The sequence below is a fragment of the Arvicanthis niloticus genome, chromosome 15, assembly GCF_011762505.2.
Source record: "Arvicanthis niloticus isolate mArvNil1 chromosome 15, mArvNil1.pat.X, whole genome shotgun sequence".
Taxonomy (NCBI): Eukaryota; Metazoa; Chordata; class Mammalia; order Rodentia; family Muridae; genus Arvicanthis; species Arvicanthis niloticus.
Window position 1 is genome coordinate 70,435,549 of NC_047672.1, and position 16,935 is coordinate 70,452,483.

The 16,935-nt window shown below is 37.9% G+C and overlaps 1 protein-coding gene across 1 annotated transcript in view; it reads left to right on the forward strand.

Moving 5' to 3' along the window:
• The first annotated feature begins 11,181 nt into the window (after window positions 1-11,181).
• LOC143434458 (membrane-associated guanylate kinase, WW and PDZ domain-containing protein 2-like) overlaps window positions 11,182-16,935 on the forward strand; it is a 37,525-nt gene continuing 31,771 nt past the window's right edge. Inside the window, exons 1-2 of the mRNA XM_076913182.1 lie at window positions 11,182-11,260; window positions 12,635-12,850. Of these exons, the coding sequence (XP_076769297.1) occupies window positions 11,182-11,260; window positions 12,635-12,850 (295 nt within the window). The remainder of the gene's footprint in view (window positions 11,261-12,634; window positions 12,851-16,935) is intronic.

Sequence of the window (16,935 nt, forward strand, 5' to 3'; positions counted from 1 at the left end):
CATGCACACATTCGTTCTTGGCTGAGAATGTGACCAATAGGTTTAGGTTTGTCTTATTTGTTTTTCATGTCAACTCTTTGGTTGATTCTATGCATTGTTAGTGTCTAACTCATTAATTTCTGCCCTGTTAGTTATTATTGCTTGTCCTCTATTACTTGAACTCTTTCAGAGTTCAGCATTTTCTTCCTTCTCCTGTAATGTGGTGTACTCTTAGGTTATTTATTTGATGTTACTTTGCATTTCTAATATCATCATACTTGTACACATCATCTTAAACATGATCCCAAATTTCCAGTAAGTTCTGCCCTCACTTTCATTTGATTTTGGGAAGTTTTTAATTCCTTCCCTGATTTTTTTCAAAAGCCTGATGACAATAGACATATGATATAATAAAGACACCAAGCCTAAAATTCAATGGGAGCATGGGGCTGAGATCAGACCTAAACACATAGAGGACCCATTCAATACAATTGCAGCAGAAAAGTTTCTAAGCCCTATAGAAAGAAATGAGCATCTAAATAAAAAAAGGCATTTAAAACCCAAAATATATATAACCAGAATTGAACCTCCTCACAAATTTTGTAGTCAACGTAACAAAAATGCAGACGAATAAATACTAAAAGCTGTGAGAGGAAAATGCTAATTCAGTTACACAGGAAAACATATGAGAATAACATCAGATTGCTTGTTAAAGGCATCCTAAAATCCTGGAACATATGGAATGATGTGTTTCATGACTTCAGAGTAAACAGCTGCCTAACAAGATTGCTATATCTGGCATCATTCTCTTGAACTGATGCAGAAATAAGGATTTTCATGACACATACGAACTGCAGCCCTTTATGATCAGTCTTGCTTGGCAGCAATTCAGTTTCATGACTTTCTTCCTCTTAAGACATTTCTTGGTGTTCTCAAAATATCACCACTTGATTTGATCAGAGTAACCACTTTCATCATTATTTCACTAATATCCTTCCTCTCCAAAAGAAATCTCATTCGGTTATTGACTGGGTCAAATAGGAAGTGTCTCAATACCCCTTGTGTCATTTGAACATTCTTCTCACTAAGATGATTCCTATCATGTCTACTGCCATGCTAAACATTTACTTTGATTTTTAATCTTTATCTCCATTTACTTTCTTCTAATTATAGAATCTTTACCTCCATTTACTTTTACTAATTATAAATATTATTCTATGCTACTAGACTCTTTTGTGGTTTTTACTGTATAAGGAAGTTTTAAATTACAATACTATGTAACTGAAAGCATCATTTTGACATATAGTCATTGCAAAACTTATCATTCAGTGTTTTACTTCTTTCCTATGAATTAAATGTTTAACATTTAGGATGAATGTCATACTTACAGGGCATCTATATTTAAATTAGGCAGATATCAAGTTTTTCAGAGCCAGATATGACATGTGGTTATTATGTTGTTGTAGTGCTGTGCTGTGATAAACACCAAGCAAGTGAAGATGGCTGTGGGTATGTCTGTGGGACAGTATATACCTCAGGATTGTAATAGAACTTTTCAACTCTAAAACAAGGCATATGAACAACCTCCTTCTCCTATTTATTCTCTTTATTTTCTTTCTATTCAAACATTTTCTCAAATCCGGTTCTTCGTGCATGCAAGGCAAGTAGTCTAACATTAAGCTACATTCCTGTTCCTCTGGTTTGTCTGTTGTTTTGACCTATGTAGTTCTTCTTCTACATATGAACTCAATTATTTTTTGTAGTAAAAAATTCATTTTAGGACTTTATAGAATGATAGGGATAGTATAAAAGGGAAAATATTAATAAAAAGTTAAGGAGTAGAGCTTGGTATATCTGCATAAAATATATATCTTTGAAGAGTTGATAGTTGGTTACTGACTGGTTTATATAATATAAAGTTTCATTAGTGCTGATAGCATTTTCTTTATCATGAGATAGATTTTCACAGATAGTGTGTTTATTGGTACAGGTTGCTAAGAACTTGAAGGAAAAGCCTTTGTGTAGATTCCAAAAACTCAAATTTTTCTTTTCCTTTAGGGTCACTTGTGGAGTTTTTTGTTGCTGTACAACTAATATTTCCTCAATGTAAATTGCTGCTCAGTTTAGCCACACTTTGTGGCTAAAGACAGATCGTAAGTGATCACAGTGAACATGTCACTCTTAAAACATGGAGAAAATTTCAAGCAGCATATTAACAAAAATATAAATTTGAAATTTTTAATGTATGGCCTTCCACAAAGTAATGGTATGTTAAGGGGAATACACTTATGGACTTTCTAACTCTCCCACAAAAATGTATGAAAATGAAAGCCTTGGAATGAAAATAGAAAGTCTTAACCCACAACCCGTTTCTGAGAAGGCAATGTGCAGAGAAGTATAAAGATAGAGTCAAATGAGTTATCTATATTTATTTCAAGGAAGTATGTGATTCTAGGTTCTAAATTAATTAAAATTTTGCTTTTGGCTAGTTTTATTCTAACTTTTTGACATGGAGGCAAATATAACTGTTGCTATTACATTATTTATTTTTTCATTACAGAATTTCAGAAATAAAAGTATTTTGAGATAGAACCCAATTCTTTAATTTCACAAATCAGAGAGCTAAAATTTAGAGCAATTTAATGTGGAATCTAAGGTCATTTAGGATGTTAGTTGTAGAAACTCCCTACAACCCAAATTCTTGTAGGTAGGTAGAAAGAAAGAGAGAAAGAAAGAAAAGAAGGAAGGGCAGACAGACAGACGTGGATGTGGAGGTGGACATAGACATATGCATAGATATACAGAACGCTTTCTATTATGCCAAACTACAGAACAGCTCAACTTCTACAAGCAAAACCAACATTCTTTTCTATTTTTTCTGAAACTTTTATTACCAGCTGAAGATTAGAGATTTAATATTTGACAGGTTTCTTTAGCCATTAACCAACCATCTAAGTAAAATTAATCAGAAATGCCCCCCCCCCCCCGGTATTGAAGTTATGAGTGACAAATTAAAGCCTGGGTGGTCTCCTAATGTGTTACTGTCACAGTTAATGGCACCACAGAGAGATAAATATGTGACAAACCATAAATGTTGTGTAGAAAATGTAATATTGATCTTGAAATATCCAGTTCTTTTAACAAATTTTGAAGACCTAAACTATTTTCATCTAAATGCTATTTGACAGAAATATTTCCTGGACATTCTGCTTATGTCCCCTGAAGTAGTTGTCGTCTCTTCTCTAACAAACATACCTATGGTGATTTGAAAACGCCAAGAGCTCTTCTGAGAAGTATAAATCACCAGTTTGTGACTTAGTTGCTTTCCCAACTCTGTGATTAACCTTTAGGAGTAGAATCAGTAATGCCATTAAAATTCAAATATTATGGAACTGGTTGTACTTATGGGCATGCTAATTTAAATTGATGTCAGAGTTCTAAAATAGTGATTTAGCAAAGCACAGGAAATAGTAATATAATATCTATAATCAGACAAAAAAATATAACCAACAGTGTAGCCTCACTCCTGGAATCTCAGTACTTGAGAAGTAGAGGAAGTATGTTCTAGGCTAGCCTTTGTGGTTAAAGCAAGTTTATAGTTAGCCTAGGCTAAGTGAGGCACAATCAGAGATCGAAAAAAAAAAAAAAAGCAGAAAGAATAGAATATCATTGTTGTTTGAGGAGAGCATGAGATGTGAAACTAGAAGACAAATAGGAGGCTCAGAAGAAGCTCTGCTTCTACTAAGCACTCTTCCTCTTCTCTGTGGAGGCTGAAGTGAGGGCACATTGCTGACCTCATACAGGACAGGAAAGAGGGTGTAGCGTCCTGAGGAATTCTCTGTTCCTGGGCTATTTGTGAGAGTCAGCAATATGAGTTACAGTAATCTATAAAGAACATCTATTGGTCCTGTTTCCAAACACAAAAATGGGCCCTCACTGAAGTCCATGTGTAGATTATTGTTTGAAACACTTATTCAGGTTTTTGTATTCACATTGTCCCCTACATCTTTTTTATTGCATATTTTATTTATTTACCGTATAGATGTCATTCCCATTTCCCCTCCCTAGAACCCCCTATTCTATACCCCCTCTTCCTTTATGCTTTTATACCATTTTGATTACATGCATATAATAAGGTCAGTTCTAGGTTGAGAGTCTAGCAATACAGTAGATGCAAATAGTCGAGGAACAAGCAAGACAATAAACACAAATAGTCAAAGAAAAAGCAAGGCATTAAACCCAGTTATGTGAACACTCCTGTGATCACTGTTTCTAAAGGCTTATCAGGATGACCAAAGTATCTGAGCCTACTTCCCTGTCCTAGCCCAAGGTCATTTTCATGTCTGAAGACTACTTCCTTGCTCTAGCCTAAAATTTAGATTCCTGTCTGAAATTACTTCTTTGTTGTAGCCTACGATTTAGACTCCTACCTGAAATTACTTCTTTGTTCTAGTCTAATGTCAGATTCCTGCTTGAAGCCTACTTCCTTGTCCTTGGCCAATGTCATATTCCTGACAAGCAGCCCCTTTCCTTGTCCTTGGCCCATGTCAGCTTCTTGCATTATGTAATTCTTAAATGAACTTGATATCTATGTATTGGGACTATGAATTGTTTCACAGAATAGTTCAATTCTACATGTAAAACAGCAATATTTAGATTTTCTGTAGTCATGTACACTCCATGCTGAGTTTTCAAAATTCAGGACCCTGTTGTTTTTGCATTGGTTATAATATAATAGTTTGAATGTTTTTCCTATTTATGACATGTTGTAAGACTGAGGCTTAAGAGAAACAGCCCTTATTTTGTTTCTTTTATTTAATTCCCTGGTGACTACGTGTCACATGGTTAGAAAAATGGTACAGTAGGTTATTATTTTCCATTCCAAATCTGAACATACAAGATTATTTTGTAACTTCAAAGATAGTTTTTAAAAGGTAGTCTGAAATGAGACTTATTGCTACATTTTCTGGCAGGTTATACAATTAGGGAACTTGACTGTGCTGGTACCTACAGACCCCCTTGCTTGCTAACTGTAGCCATATGACTGTAATTCTTCCTGTTCCTGACATAACTTATGTGGGTCTGGGTACAACTTTTAACTCAGTCTTCATTACTATGTTTTGGTAAGCATGTCTTGAAGTTTAAGTTTATATCCATAACTAGCCATGAAAATCTAAGTTTCTGGTGTGAATTAAAATAATTGTTATAATAATAATTATGCTTGGGCAGTTTTTTTTTTTTTTTTTTTTTTTTTTTTTTTGTATTTGAACCTGAAAGTATGAACCACCTTGTTTAGTATCAGACTAAAAATCGTCCAGGCACCATTGAGAAAGCCAATTTTCAGTCTAGTTTTCCATTTGTAAAACTAAGATGGGCTTCCTAATAACTGATCTCCTTCACAGATGCAAATCCTCAAGCCAATGGATCCCTGTAGTGCTCTGACTAGCCCTATGGGTGGTGCTATAGTCCCTGTAGGGATTCAGATTTTTTGTAGTAAGCCACCATTCAAATTTGTTTTTTCTGGTTAGCAAAACTGGAATCAAAATACTGAAGGTATAGAGCAGTGTGTGTGTGTGTGTGTGTGTGTGTGTGTGTGTGTGTGTGTGTGTGTGTGTGTGTATGTGTAGACTAATGTATGAGGTATCTTGAAGGAAAAAATAGTATCTTCATAAATTTGGTGTCTCCTTGAGTTCATTTCTCTGCAGTTATTTGATGTAAAAGCTACATGTTATTATATATCCGGAGGACTGAAACAATGACGCCGACACCCAAATCCACAACTTAAAGTGAAAAGTTAACCAAACTGTGTTTTGATCATGACGCCTCGTTTATGTAGTTAGGAATGTCAGGAAAAGTACTTCTGAGTGTTCACTTTTCTTCTAGCATTTCAATAGTTCCACACACATAGTTTTAAGCACCTTGCCCTCTGTCCTATCTGACTTTAACAGCATAGCAAATGTGGCAGATCTCAGAAAGAAGCATCTTGGTTTCTACTACTATTATACCAGAACAGCATGAGAGTCATTGATTTCTTGTTTCTTCCCCACACTGACTTTACCAGTAAGATGCTGTGGGAAAAAACAAACAAACAAACAAACAAAAACAAGATGAGGACCTTCACTTAAATTCATTAGGTTGAGGCATCTGTGAAAAGCTTATCTTGTCAGATGCAGAAAAGACAGACATTCTGCACTGCTCTTCAGGTACTATCCTGTTACCGAGAAAGCTATGTTTGTCTCTTCTGGATGATTGCAAAGTGGATCTGGCCATGGCAGATTAGGGCTTAGCTTTGCAAAATCTTCTGGAAACCAGTTGAGTTCACAACAAGGTAGTCTGTTTCTGCCCTACTGCCTTTGCAACCAATGAACTGAAATTGCCAGGTGTCCATGGACATTTAGTAAATAGTTTAATGAAGTAAACACATTACTGGCATTTTATATCCTGTTCATTTTATTCATATTTTATCTCATTTCACTCTTTTGCACTCACATTTTTACAGCTTAAAACAGTATTGGTACATAAATATTTAGATGAGAAATCAACTGGTTTCCTTACACAATTGTCACATTTATTTTCCAGGCATTGATTAAATAAGACTATGCAAATTTACAGTTACTCGTGTGGGGCAGAATCAAGGGAATTATTTTATGTAACATTTTTTAATCATAGCAAATTAGGGGACTTTGCTTTGAAAGTTCACTTAGATGGCTGCTGTGATATTTTTCATAAAGACAGTCACTGACTCGTGGTTCAGAGAGCTTTCTTTCCCCTACATCTTTTCCCCAAAGTGTACACACACTTAATTTTAGGTGAGAGAAGAAATAAAAATTTCCTATGATTCCCACTGCATGACTTGGTAGCAAACTTGTCTTTCTCTTTTGGAATAGATAACTCTGCTCACCAGATGTGGCTTTGAAGAAAATTGCTTCACAACTTTTTTCCTGCTAAAGGACATGAAGTATTTTGAATAGCGATATAATTCTGAAATCAAACAAGTATAACTTTTCTACTTTATGTGTGATGGACAGGAAATCATCTCATATCTTAGGGCTTCATATAAGTTCAACATGAATAGATGCCAAGAGTACTGACTATATCTCCAGACTTTACACTGATACAGTCATGCCACTTTATTATTACAAATATTATCATTAATCTTTGTAATCACGCTATGGGCAAGTCATTCTGATGCACATTTGAATCAGGAGTTCATAGGTGAAATGTTTGTTAAAGTGTCCAGCTCTGTAAATTGTACTGGTTGTCTTACCAAGAATTATAGTTAAAGTGGTTATAGTTGCTTTTAAAAATGTGTTTCTTTTAAGAGAAAATCTCATCATGTTGTCCATACCGGTCTTGAACTCATTGGCTCAAGCACTCCTTCATCTCACCTTTCTGGTGCCACAGACAACCATGCACACCACCATGCCCAGTTTATAGTTAGTTGTGTGTATAATTAGTCATTTTAATTGAATCAATTTAAGTCTATAAAGGAAAGGCAAGTTTGGGAGTACAGGATTCAAAGTCAGATTTATTTCACAAGGAACTGTGCCACTAGGTATATGTCATATTGTGAGGAGTTTATTTGTACTTTGGGATTATAGGTTGTCTTAATACTGGTAATACGCATAAAGGCACTTCATTCTTAGTGGAATAATAGTTCTGAATTGTTCTTGAAAATTAATGCTTACTTTTTTTTACATGAAGACATGGTGCCTTGTTTTCTCAAAGGCTCATTTTTTAAATTGTATATGGGTTTGTATAAACTTATTATAGATTCATTTCAGTGGCTTAGTTCCATAGGTGTTCAGCTGATCTTTCACTATTGGTCTAGGTTTTTCTTAATCAATACTATCAAATTCCTGGTTTGGTGTTATATGTTCTTCTCTGTGAATTATATTTCTCTAGTATAGTAAGTGTACAGATTATTTTGTTACCTTTTGCAAGCTGGTATTTTTCCAATGATGATAATCTTAACACCTTAACTAATGATGCATACAGTTCCACATCTGTAAGATCACATCTGTGAATATTTAAACTCACATATAATTTCATAAGGCCAATTGTAGCAAAAGAATGTTACTATATAATTTACAATCATACCGAACCAATGGATGTAATTATTTAATAATATAAATTCAGCAAGATCTATTATTTAATATTTTAGTCTGTTAAGCATTCATTTCTAATTACTAAGAAGTAATTTGCCTATGAATATAATACTTAAATACACATAAAAAGACTAAAGCCTCATATGTTTTCTTACTACTATATATATCTAAGAGCATCAATGATAGCAGACACCATATAAAAACATATTATACATTGAGATAGGTAAGAGCTACTTTCTATTTTGGCATTACATCTACTTGATAACTGTAGATGGAAATTTGCTAGAAGGTGGAATGATGTGCTTAGAATTTTGCTTGCCATTAAGAATGCTGAAATACAAGTTCATTGAGTATGTACAAGCACTATTCTTGGTTGATCTTCCATATATAATGCTTTGATTTCATTGAAATGCTGCAAATCAAAATTAATTCTTAACATTCTGTATATCATCTTCTCAGACCTCTGTTTAAAGAGTCCCACACATAGAAGAACCACTTAACAAAGTAAACATTTTTTCTCAATTGTCTGAGTATGTGTAAGAACATTAGCGTGAATGGCATGGTTGCTCTTCACAACATCCTCTCAGTTCATCCGTGCATGGGGCTTTATCACTACTAAAACCAATGCAGTTCTATAGTTTATGAAGCTTTTCCCCATATACACCAGCTTTATCTTAACAACACACAGAAGAGGACTTATAGATAAGGCATTTATTTTTATAAAAGGCCCAACATCCCTAGAACCCTACTGTCTATGCAGAGAACAGAGAGAAGATAGGTTGAAGGAATGGCTTCACCTTTACATTCAAGTTACCTAGAAGAATTGAGCCAGTGGAACATATATATAATTATAAAAAGAGGAGTTATTAAATTGGCTAATGCAAGCAGAGGTTAAATAATTTACAGGCTGGGGATCTGAAAAATCAATAGCTGATGAGTCCAGGAAGCTGAAAGTTTCAAAACAAGGAGTTTTGAATCCCAGTTCCAAGCAGAAGCCCTTAGGGGCAATCTGTAGGGTGGACATTGAAAGTCTGAAGAATCTGAAGCACCCTATCTTCATATGACAGCAGCAGCCATACGGGATCTCACTCAGCAAATGCAGAGCTGCGTGTACTTCTGGCTCCCTCTTACTCCCACTTTTGTATACCTGAGACCCAAGCTTGTTGATCAGAAATACACACATTCAGGGCAGGTCCCTTCAGTTGTTCACCTGCCAATCACCCCACCCTGATCTGTGAGTCATTTTTTAATCCTTTTGAGTTGACAGTCTATTGAAGTCAAGGTAGAACAGACATTTTGTCTGCCTTGGCCATTTGGGCACACCTCACACGCCTGTGGGGATGCTCAACCAATGGCAACCATGCTGGGTGAGTTCCCTGGACTTGGGCAAATCAAAGGGGCTGAGCAGACCTTGAACTTCATTCCCTCAGAGGCAATTTGTGTACAGACTCTATTTCTTCTTTTCCCTCTTCTTCTTTTTTCTTTTCCTTATTCTTTAATCTTTTTTTAGAGTCCAGACTTTATCCTCCTCCTGGTCTACACTCTGACTGTTCCACATCCTGTACCTCATGACCCCCATCTCCAAGAGAATGTCCCCAACCCCAACCCCACCCCTATCCCATCCCCACCACACCAGACTTCCCCACTCCCTGAGGCCTCAAATCTCCATAGGGTTAGATACATCTTTTCTGACTAAGTCCAGACCCAGCACTCCTCTGCTACATATGTGTTTGGGGAGGGGGGGGGCTCATATCAGCCAGTGTGTGCTGCCTGGTTGGTGGCTCAATGTCTGAGAGCTCAGAAGTCCAGTTTAGTTGAGACTGCTGGTCTTCCTATAAGATTGCCCTCCTCCTCAGCTTCTTCCAGCTTTTCCCTAATTCAACCACAGGGGTCACCGGCTTCTGTCCATTGACTGACTGTAAATATCTGCATCTGACTCTTTTATCTACTTGTTGAGTCTTTCAGAGGGTAGTCATGATAAGAGCACACACCACAGCTTCAGTAATAAGTGTCTGGCCTTAGGGCCTCCGCTTGAGGTGCATCCCAATTTGGGCCTGTCACTGAACTTCCTTTGCCTCAGGCTTTTCTCCATTTTTGTCCCTGCAGTTCTTTCAGACAGGAACAACTCTGGGTCAAAGTTTTTGACTGTGGGATGGCAACCCCATCCCTCCACTACTGGAGGTGGACTCTACAATTCCCTCTCCCTACCATAGAACATTACATCTAATGTCCCTCCATTTGAGTCCTGAGAGTCTCTCACCTCCCAGGTCTCTGGTGCATTCTAGACCCATCCCCCCCCACCCCCGCACGCGCGTACAAACACACACACACCTTCTACCTCCTGAGGTTGCCTGTTTTCATTCTTTCTGCTGTCCCTCAGGGTTTCAGTCCTGTTTCCCCCACCCAATACCTGATCATGTTCCTGCCCTGGCCAGCAGGGCATTGAACATGGGTCCGGGGAGGCCACCTGAAAGAGAGGATGGGGAACAGAGGCGAATGCAAAGAACAGCGGCTTGTCTATAGTCTGATCAAACCGATGATTTTACTTTTTTCACACAGAGGTTATATGCACATAGAGGCAGGATGTGGGGAAGGGGATGACACAGGAGCTTAGGTGATCAGGGGGAGTACAGATATCTTCCAAAACAGAGTATCGGCTGGGTGAAGGTCAGAGAACAGGTCACTATGACTCCACCTATGATTCACTTGTCCTTATCTAAGTTGGTACTATCCACCAATGCAACCCATCTATAAGGTCTATGATTATCCAGGCTGGTAAATTTCCACCAAGGCTATTTGTTTACAATATCTTATAGCTATCTGTTTCAGTGTTTTTCCACAGAGACCCAAGACTTTTTGCTAGCAGGCATGCATGTCAGGCCTATTGCTGATTTTAGGCCTATGGCTGATTTAGGCCTTCAGTGTATAAGCAGGGCTGCCCCTGACATGTTCCCCTCTTCTTCTCCCTGTGCCTTTTCCCATCCAGGTCTCTCCTTCCCTCAACCCTACTGTGATTGCTTTCTTCTACATTTAAAGTAGGATTGAGACATCCTTACTTGGACCCTTCTCAATAAAAACCCAGCTACCACAGAGCATGCGGTACATGCTTGCAGTCTCAGCACACTGCAAATGGAAACAGAACACTCAGGAGTTTGAGACCAGGCTTATCTATGGTAATGAGGAGACTCCAGCCTCAGATCCTGCCTTTATAAACTGTGAACACTTAATCTTGCCTTAGATTCCTGAATCCTGACTCCTATTTTCTAAATACTTTTAGATTCTTTGTCAAATGGCCATGCCATAACTTTTTAACTTGCTCTCATTCATCATGTTTTAACTTAAGTGGAATGGGTTTTCGTTGCTCACAAACCTTATACAAGTGACCATGGCAAGTATTGTTGTTCCCTATCTATTCATAAGGGCATGGAGTCTTACTGGGGTTAAGTAATTGACTTTAATTATTATTATACAGAAAGACTCGTCTAGACACTACGTCTTTGACTTTCGGAGTTGTTTCTTCCCAGTGGGCTGCTTTCCTAGATGATTTCCATAGCGTATGAAGTTAGGTGGCTGTGCTCATTTTCTACTCATCTCCTTACAGGGCTTGGTCCGTTACAATGCTTACCTATCTGATGTTAAATAGGCTATGTCTCCCACGGCAGGTTACTAAGCATCTTGTAAGATAAAAATCTTATTGCAGTCATCACAGTTTCTCAAACATGCAAAGGAATGCTTGGGTACACAGTCCATACCAATAAAGACTTTAATAACTGAGCACAGGAGCACAACAATTGTATGACTTTAAGAGGCAAGAATTGGGTGTGGATATGATCCAAGCACATCATATGTATATATGAATATTAAGTAATATGTTAGAAATAAGTGTGTTCAAGGCTTCACACAAACAGAGAATAAATAAGGATTCGTTTCTTAATGAAGCCTCACAGATGAGGAGGGAGGAGAATTATCCCACAGCTCGGATACTGGGCCTTTGAGAAAGGACAGTGGTAGTCTGAAGGGTAATGAAAGGAGCAGCTCACTTTCTGGAGCTAAGGGAACCGTGGACCTGGCATGGAGGCAACTCTAGTTAGGACAATAGCCAGAGTCCCCCTCAAGAGACAAACTAAGCATCCTTTGCAGAATGAAGTGAGATCTGAAAATAAGAACAAACCCAAAGATTACCTTTACTCTTAATGATTAACATTCATTATTAAAATGCTTAAATAGATTTGAAGACTTAGTATGAAGTTGGCTTAAAATGATTTGAAATGAATTATATGCCATTCAAAAACAGTGCATAGAGTTCTAACTTGGAAGCTCAATATATTAAAGCACATAAAGATGCTAATTATCATGGGTCTCTATCTTCTGCATTAATCACAGTAAAATAGAAATAAAGATGTTTGATATGTGCTTATAAAACCATACATGTACATTGTGGGAATTGGTCGTTAAATAGAATACAGTTGATATAATTTTAATTCTTTGAAAACCACACACATGTAGGAGAAAGATTTGACCTTAGAGTGTTTGGATATCTGTTGCAGACAACTACTACGGTACCCCGAAGCCTCCAGCTGAACCAGCACCATTATTATTAAATGTAACAGACCAGATACTTCCGGGAGCTACTCCAAGTGCTGAGGGGAAGCGGAAGAGAAATAAGTCAGTGACCAACATGGAAAAAGCAAGTATAGAGCCTCCGGAGGAGGAGGAGGAAGAAAGGCCTGCGGTCAATGGGAACGGCGTTGTCATAACACCAGGTCAGTCTTTCACAGCCTTTAGAGGATAAGTAGGTTTTTGTTACATTTTTATATCTTTAATATTTATTTCTCTGTGTTTGTTTATGGTATGTGAAACTGTGTGTGCATGTGTATGTGTGCACATGTGTGAGTGTGTATGTGTGTACATGGCTGGAATTGCCCACATTTGCCTATATGGAGATCCTAGGTCAATATTGATTATTTTCTTTAGGGCTCCTCATCTTATTTTTTTGAGATGAGATCTTTCCCTTAATTTAGAGATCAGTGATTTGGCTAGTCTTGCTGGTCAGTGAGTCCCACCAAACCTGCCTGTCTCTGGTACCCCAAGTATGGACGTTGCAGGTGCATGCTGCCGCGCCCAGATTTTACATGGATGCTTGGGATCCCAAACTCAGGTCCAGTGTACTTACTTAGCCTTTTTCTAATCTTTTACAATATAATGTTTATTGTTCTAAGTTTGAGTATGTGTATGTGTGTGTATATGTGTGTGTGCATGTACATTCGGATACATATGGACAATTATCTTTACAAAGAGAAGATTGTGATATCACACAGAATAGAAAAGACATGATTCTTTGTTACTGTTGGTTTCTTGAGGTACAAGGAATATATGTGCAAGCCCCCATACATGCTAGGCAAGGACTCCACCATTAAGCTACATTCTTACTTCTTAGAATATAATTCCCATATTCAAATTATTAGTTCTTATTTTGGAATGTTAATTCAAAATCCTAAATTTGAGAAGAAAAAGCTAGTTTGTTTTGTTAAAGTTTATAAGCGTGCAAATCAGGCTTATTGTTTATAGACCTACAGAGTATAATTTTAAGACTTGGACTAGATTTTACCCACAGACACAGACTGAGCTCTGCTCTGTCTCCCCAGTCCTTCTTAATCCAATCAAGTTGATAGCCAAAACCATCACTACAACATCTATCTTTAAATACTTCAAGATCTTAGTCTTTTTGTTTTACTCAGTTGCAACCAGCAGCTACAGAGAGCCAGATTCGCACTGCCTTGACTGTAATTTTTCATTCTTGGTCTATATTGCTCGGTGTCTTTAGCAACAGCATTTCCCAAATTTAAATCTATAATGTTATTGTTTCTTTGGGTGTTTTTTGGCATATTTGTTTGGTTTTTAAAAACAGATATCACTATGTAGCCCAGACTGGTCTGGAACTCAGTATGAGTCCCAGGAGAGCTTCAAACTCTGAGGGCACTTGTCTCAACTGCCTGATGCTGGGGTTCCAGATGTGGGCCACTATGTGTGAGTTTGCCTTCCAGAAACAAAAGTCTATTTTAAAATACATATTTTTGGAGATGAAAGTATCTAATCACCCAAAGTTTGGAAATATCAAAATAAATAGATGGTTACTAGGCAAGTAGATGTCGTCATTTTCAGTGGTTGGACTCTTCAGAAAAGTGAATTTCTGTAAACTTTAGTAGTTGGATTTCTTGGACTTCTTTTCTCACATAAGTTACCTACTATAGCAATTCACTATTCTCTGCTAGCTTCCTCTCATTATCTATGAGTAAGTCCAGTGGAAAGAATTAGAAATGCACATAGATTTTAAAGGCAGTTCAGGCTCTTTGTTAATACACACACACAATGCCTGGAGGAGCAGCCCATGAGAGCTTCCCAACAAAGGGAATACAGTATGTGGGCACAGAGATGCCTTTTCCAGGCTCCCAAGCCGGCTATTAGTGCAGATGAACTGCATCTCCCAGAGAGCAAACAGAGTGTCCCTTATGTGATCTCTGAGTGTCCTCAGCAATGATCTCAGTTCACCGTTGGGGACCTGCATCCCAGTACTGTGTGCTTGGCAAGCTGGCTGTACATGCACCATCAGTCCTGGTGCTGTGAATGAGACCCTGTCAGTCTCTGAAGAATAATGTCCTCCGTACTGAATCTCGCTGTTTTCCTGTGAATAATGCCCCACTCTGAAAGTGCCACAGTGCCTGTCCCCTGCTTATTTTTATGTGAGTTCACAGAGGCTGTGGTTTGTGTATGCACTCAGATCTTTCTGTGTTTTCCCTTTTGTTTTGGTTTCCTGACATGACTTAATTTTATGGTTTGGCCCAAATGCTACACTTGGTTTTCTCTCCCTTTTGTCTGGCAGGGAGGGGGTGGGGAGGGGTAAAATTCTAGGACTATACCAAACTAATTCCATTTATAAAGGACATTCTATCTTTACAAGATTACATGCAAATTCAAACTGCTCTAAGATAAAGTACTTAGGTGTCCAGATGTGACCGCAAATCAACAAGAGGGTCACTTCAGACTTGGTTCTGAATCACAGCAGTGACTGTGCACACACTGTAAGCCTATGGAATTGTGACAGCTTTCGAAGCATCCTTTTATACCAATGCAGACTCGCTTTTCAATCAATGTGAAAGCAACGCCTGTATGAGACCTCTTCTGGCTCTCACATGGGTTCAGGGTTTGCAGAAACTTTCTTCACTTCTGTGAAGTGTTTTTGGACTTCTCAGTGAGGTGGCGGTGGGAAGAGGGGTAGGAGTTGATACATTTTGTATATGAGACAGATTTGATACCTGAATGGAGAATGCAGACACGAGCCAGCAGAACACCAGAGTTGCTCAGAGTCTAAGCTGTTCACAAACCACAGGCATCTGCTCTCTCCACACTGGTGTTTACCTGTCTGTCTGTGTCTCTGGTGCTTACTGACTCTTGGAGTGACTCCCACCTGCTCTGTCATCAACGGTGGCTCTACACACTCTTAGCGGAGTGCTGCCCTTTCTCTCAGAAGAAGAGTTCTCTAGATAAGGCTTGCCTAAGCACTAGCTTCACGGCTAGAGGCAGCACCATGCCTTTTTCTTACTTTTCTTCTTGTCCCCATCAAAAAACACCTCACTTTGATTTTGACCTTGAAGAGTAGCCCTCCATATTACCAAAGGAAAGACTTACTGAAGAGTCTGTCTTAGAGCCCTTTGAGACATCAGGGTCATGTTTCAAATAGTACTGCTCTGATTTTCCCTAAAATTTTGAAGGCAAGCTTTAAGATGTGTTACAAATGCAAATCTAGTCTTAGTTCATATCTCGCTATGGCTTTTGGATATTTCTAATATATGTATTAACAGTTATAACTTTGAAGCTTGTTGAGGATTCAGGAGACTTGTTCCTGTGTGATAAATTTCTTTAAGATTCATTACATTCCAAAACCACAAAGCACAGACAACTTCTCAACCATGGGGACCGTTATTCCCATTGTCTCATTCTATCTTTATTGAAGCACCGAAGCTGAAATACCGTAGATGGAATAATTTATTAATTAAGGCAGCATGCCTCCCCTGCTAATGGAACATAATTTCCTCTACTAACATTTCTAGTGAGTCTTCTCCACTTAGTTTTATATATTTCAGAGATACCCTTCCTTGCCATTTTCCAGTCATAAAACTGAATATTCTATTTTCCTACTTTCTACCCTGTTCGAGTATTGTATACAACATATCAGTTGTGGAGTTTAGATGTAGATGTAATGTAATTTTAAAGCAATAAGTCTACTTTTTAAGTAATCCATATTTCCCTGACTGGCTTCCTGAGTAGATGAGACACAATTTGCTTTTAAATGATAAGAAACCATTTCTTTACACAGCTGGGAGTTTATACTTCCTCAACTTCTGCATTATTTTTTAAAAAATTAGAAACACAGTAAACTATGACATTAACTTGCCCCTGTTCTAGCGTGTTATAGTTTGTGTTGCTATCCTGGCCTCAAATAAAGAGAAACATCTATCAGCAGTTCAAAGGTATTGGTTTTTCTAATAACAGAAATACCCTCTCACCTCTCTCCCTCCTTCCCTCCCTCCTTCTGTCTCTCCCCCTCTCTCTCTTCTTTGTCTCTCTCTCCCCCCTCTCTGTCTGTCTCACACACACACGCACACACCCTTACATACACATACATAACCTGACATAACACAAATACTTTCATATATATATATACACATATATATACATATATATGTATATATATACATATATATTCATATACACACACAAGCCCACCCAAATACACATATAGACTCACATAAACATATTATATATACATACACCCAAACCCTTATGTATA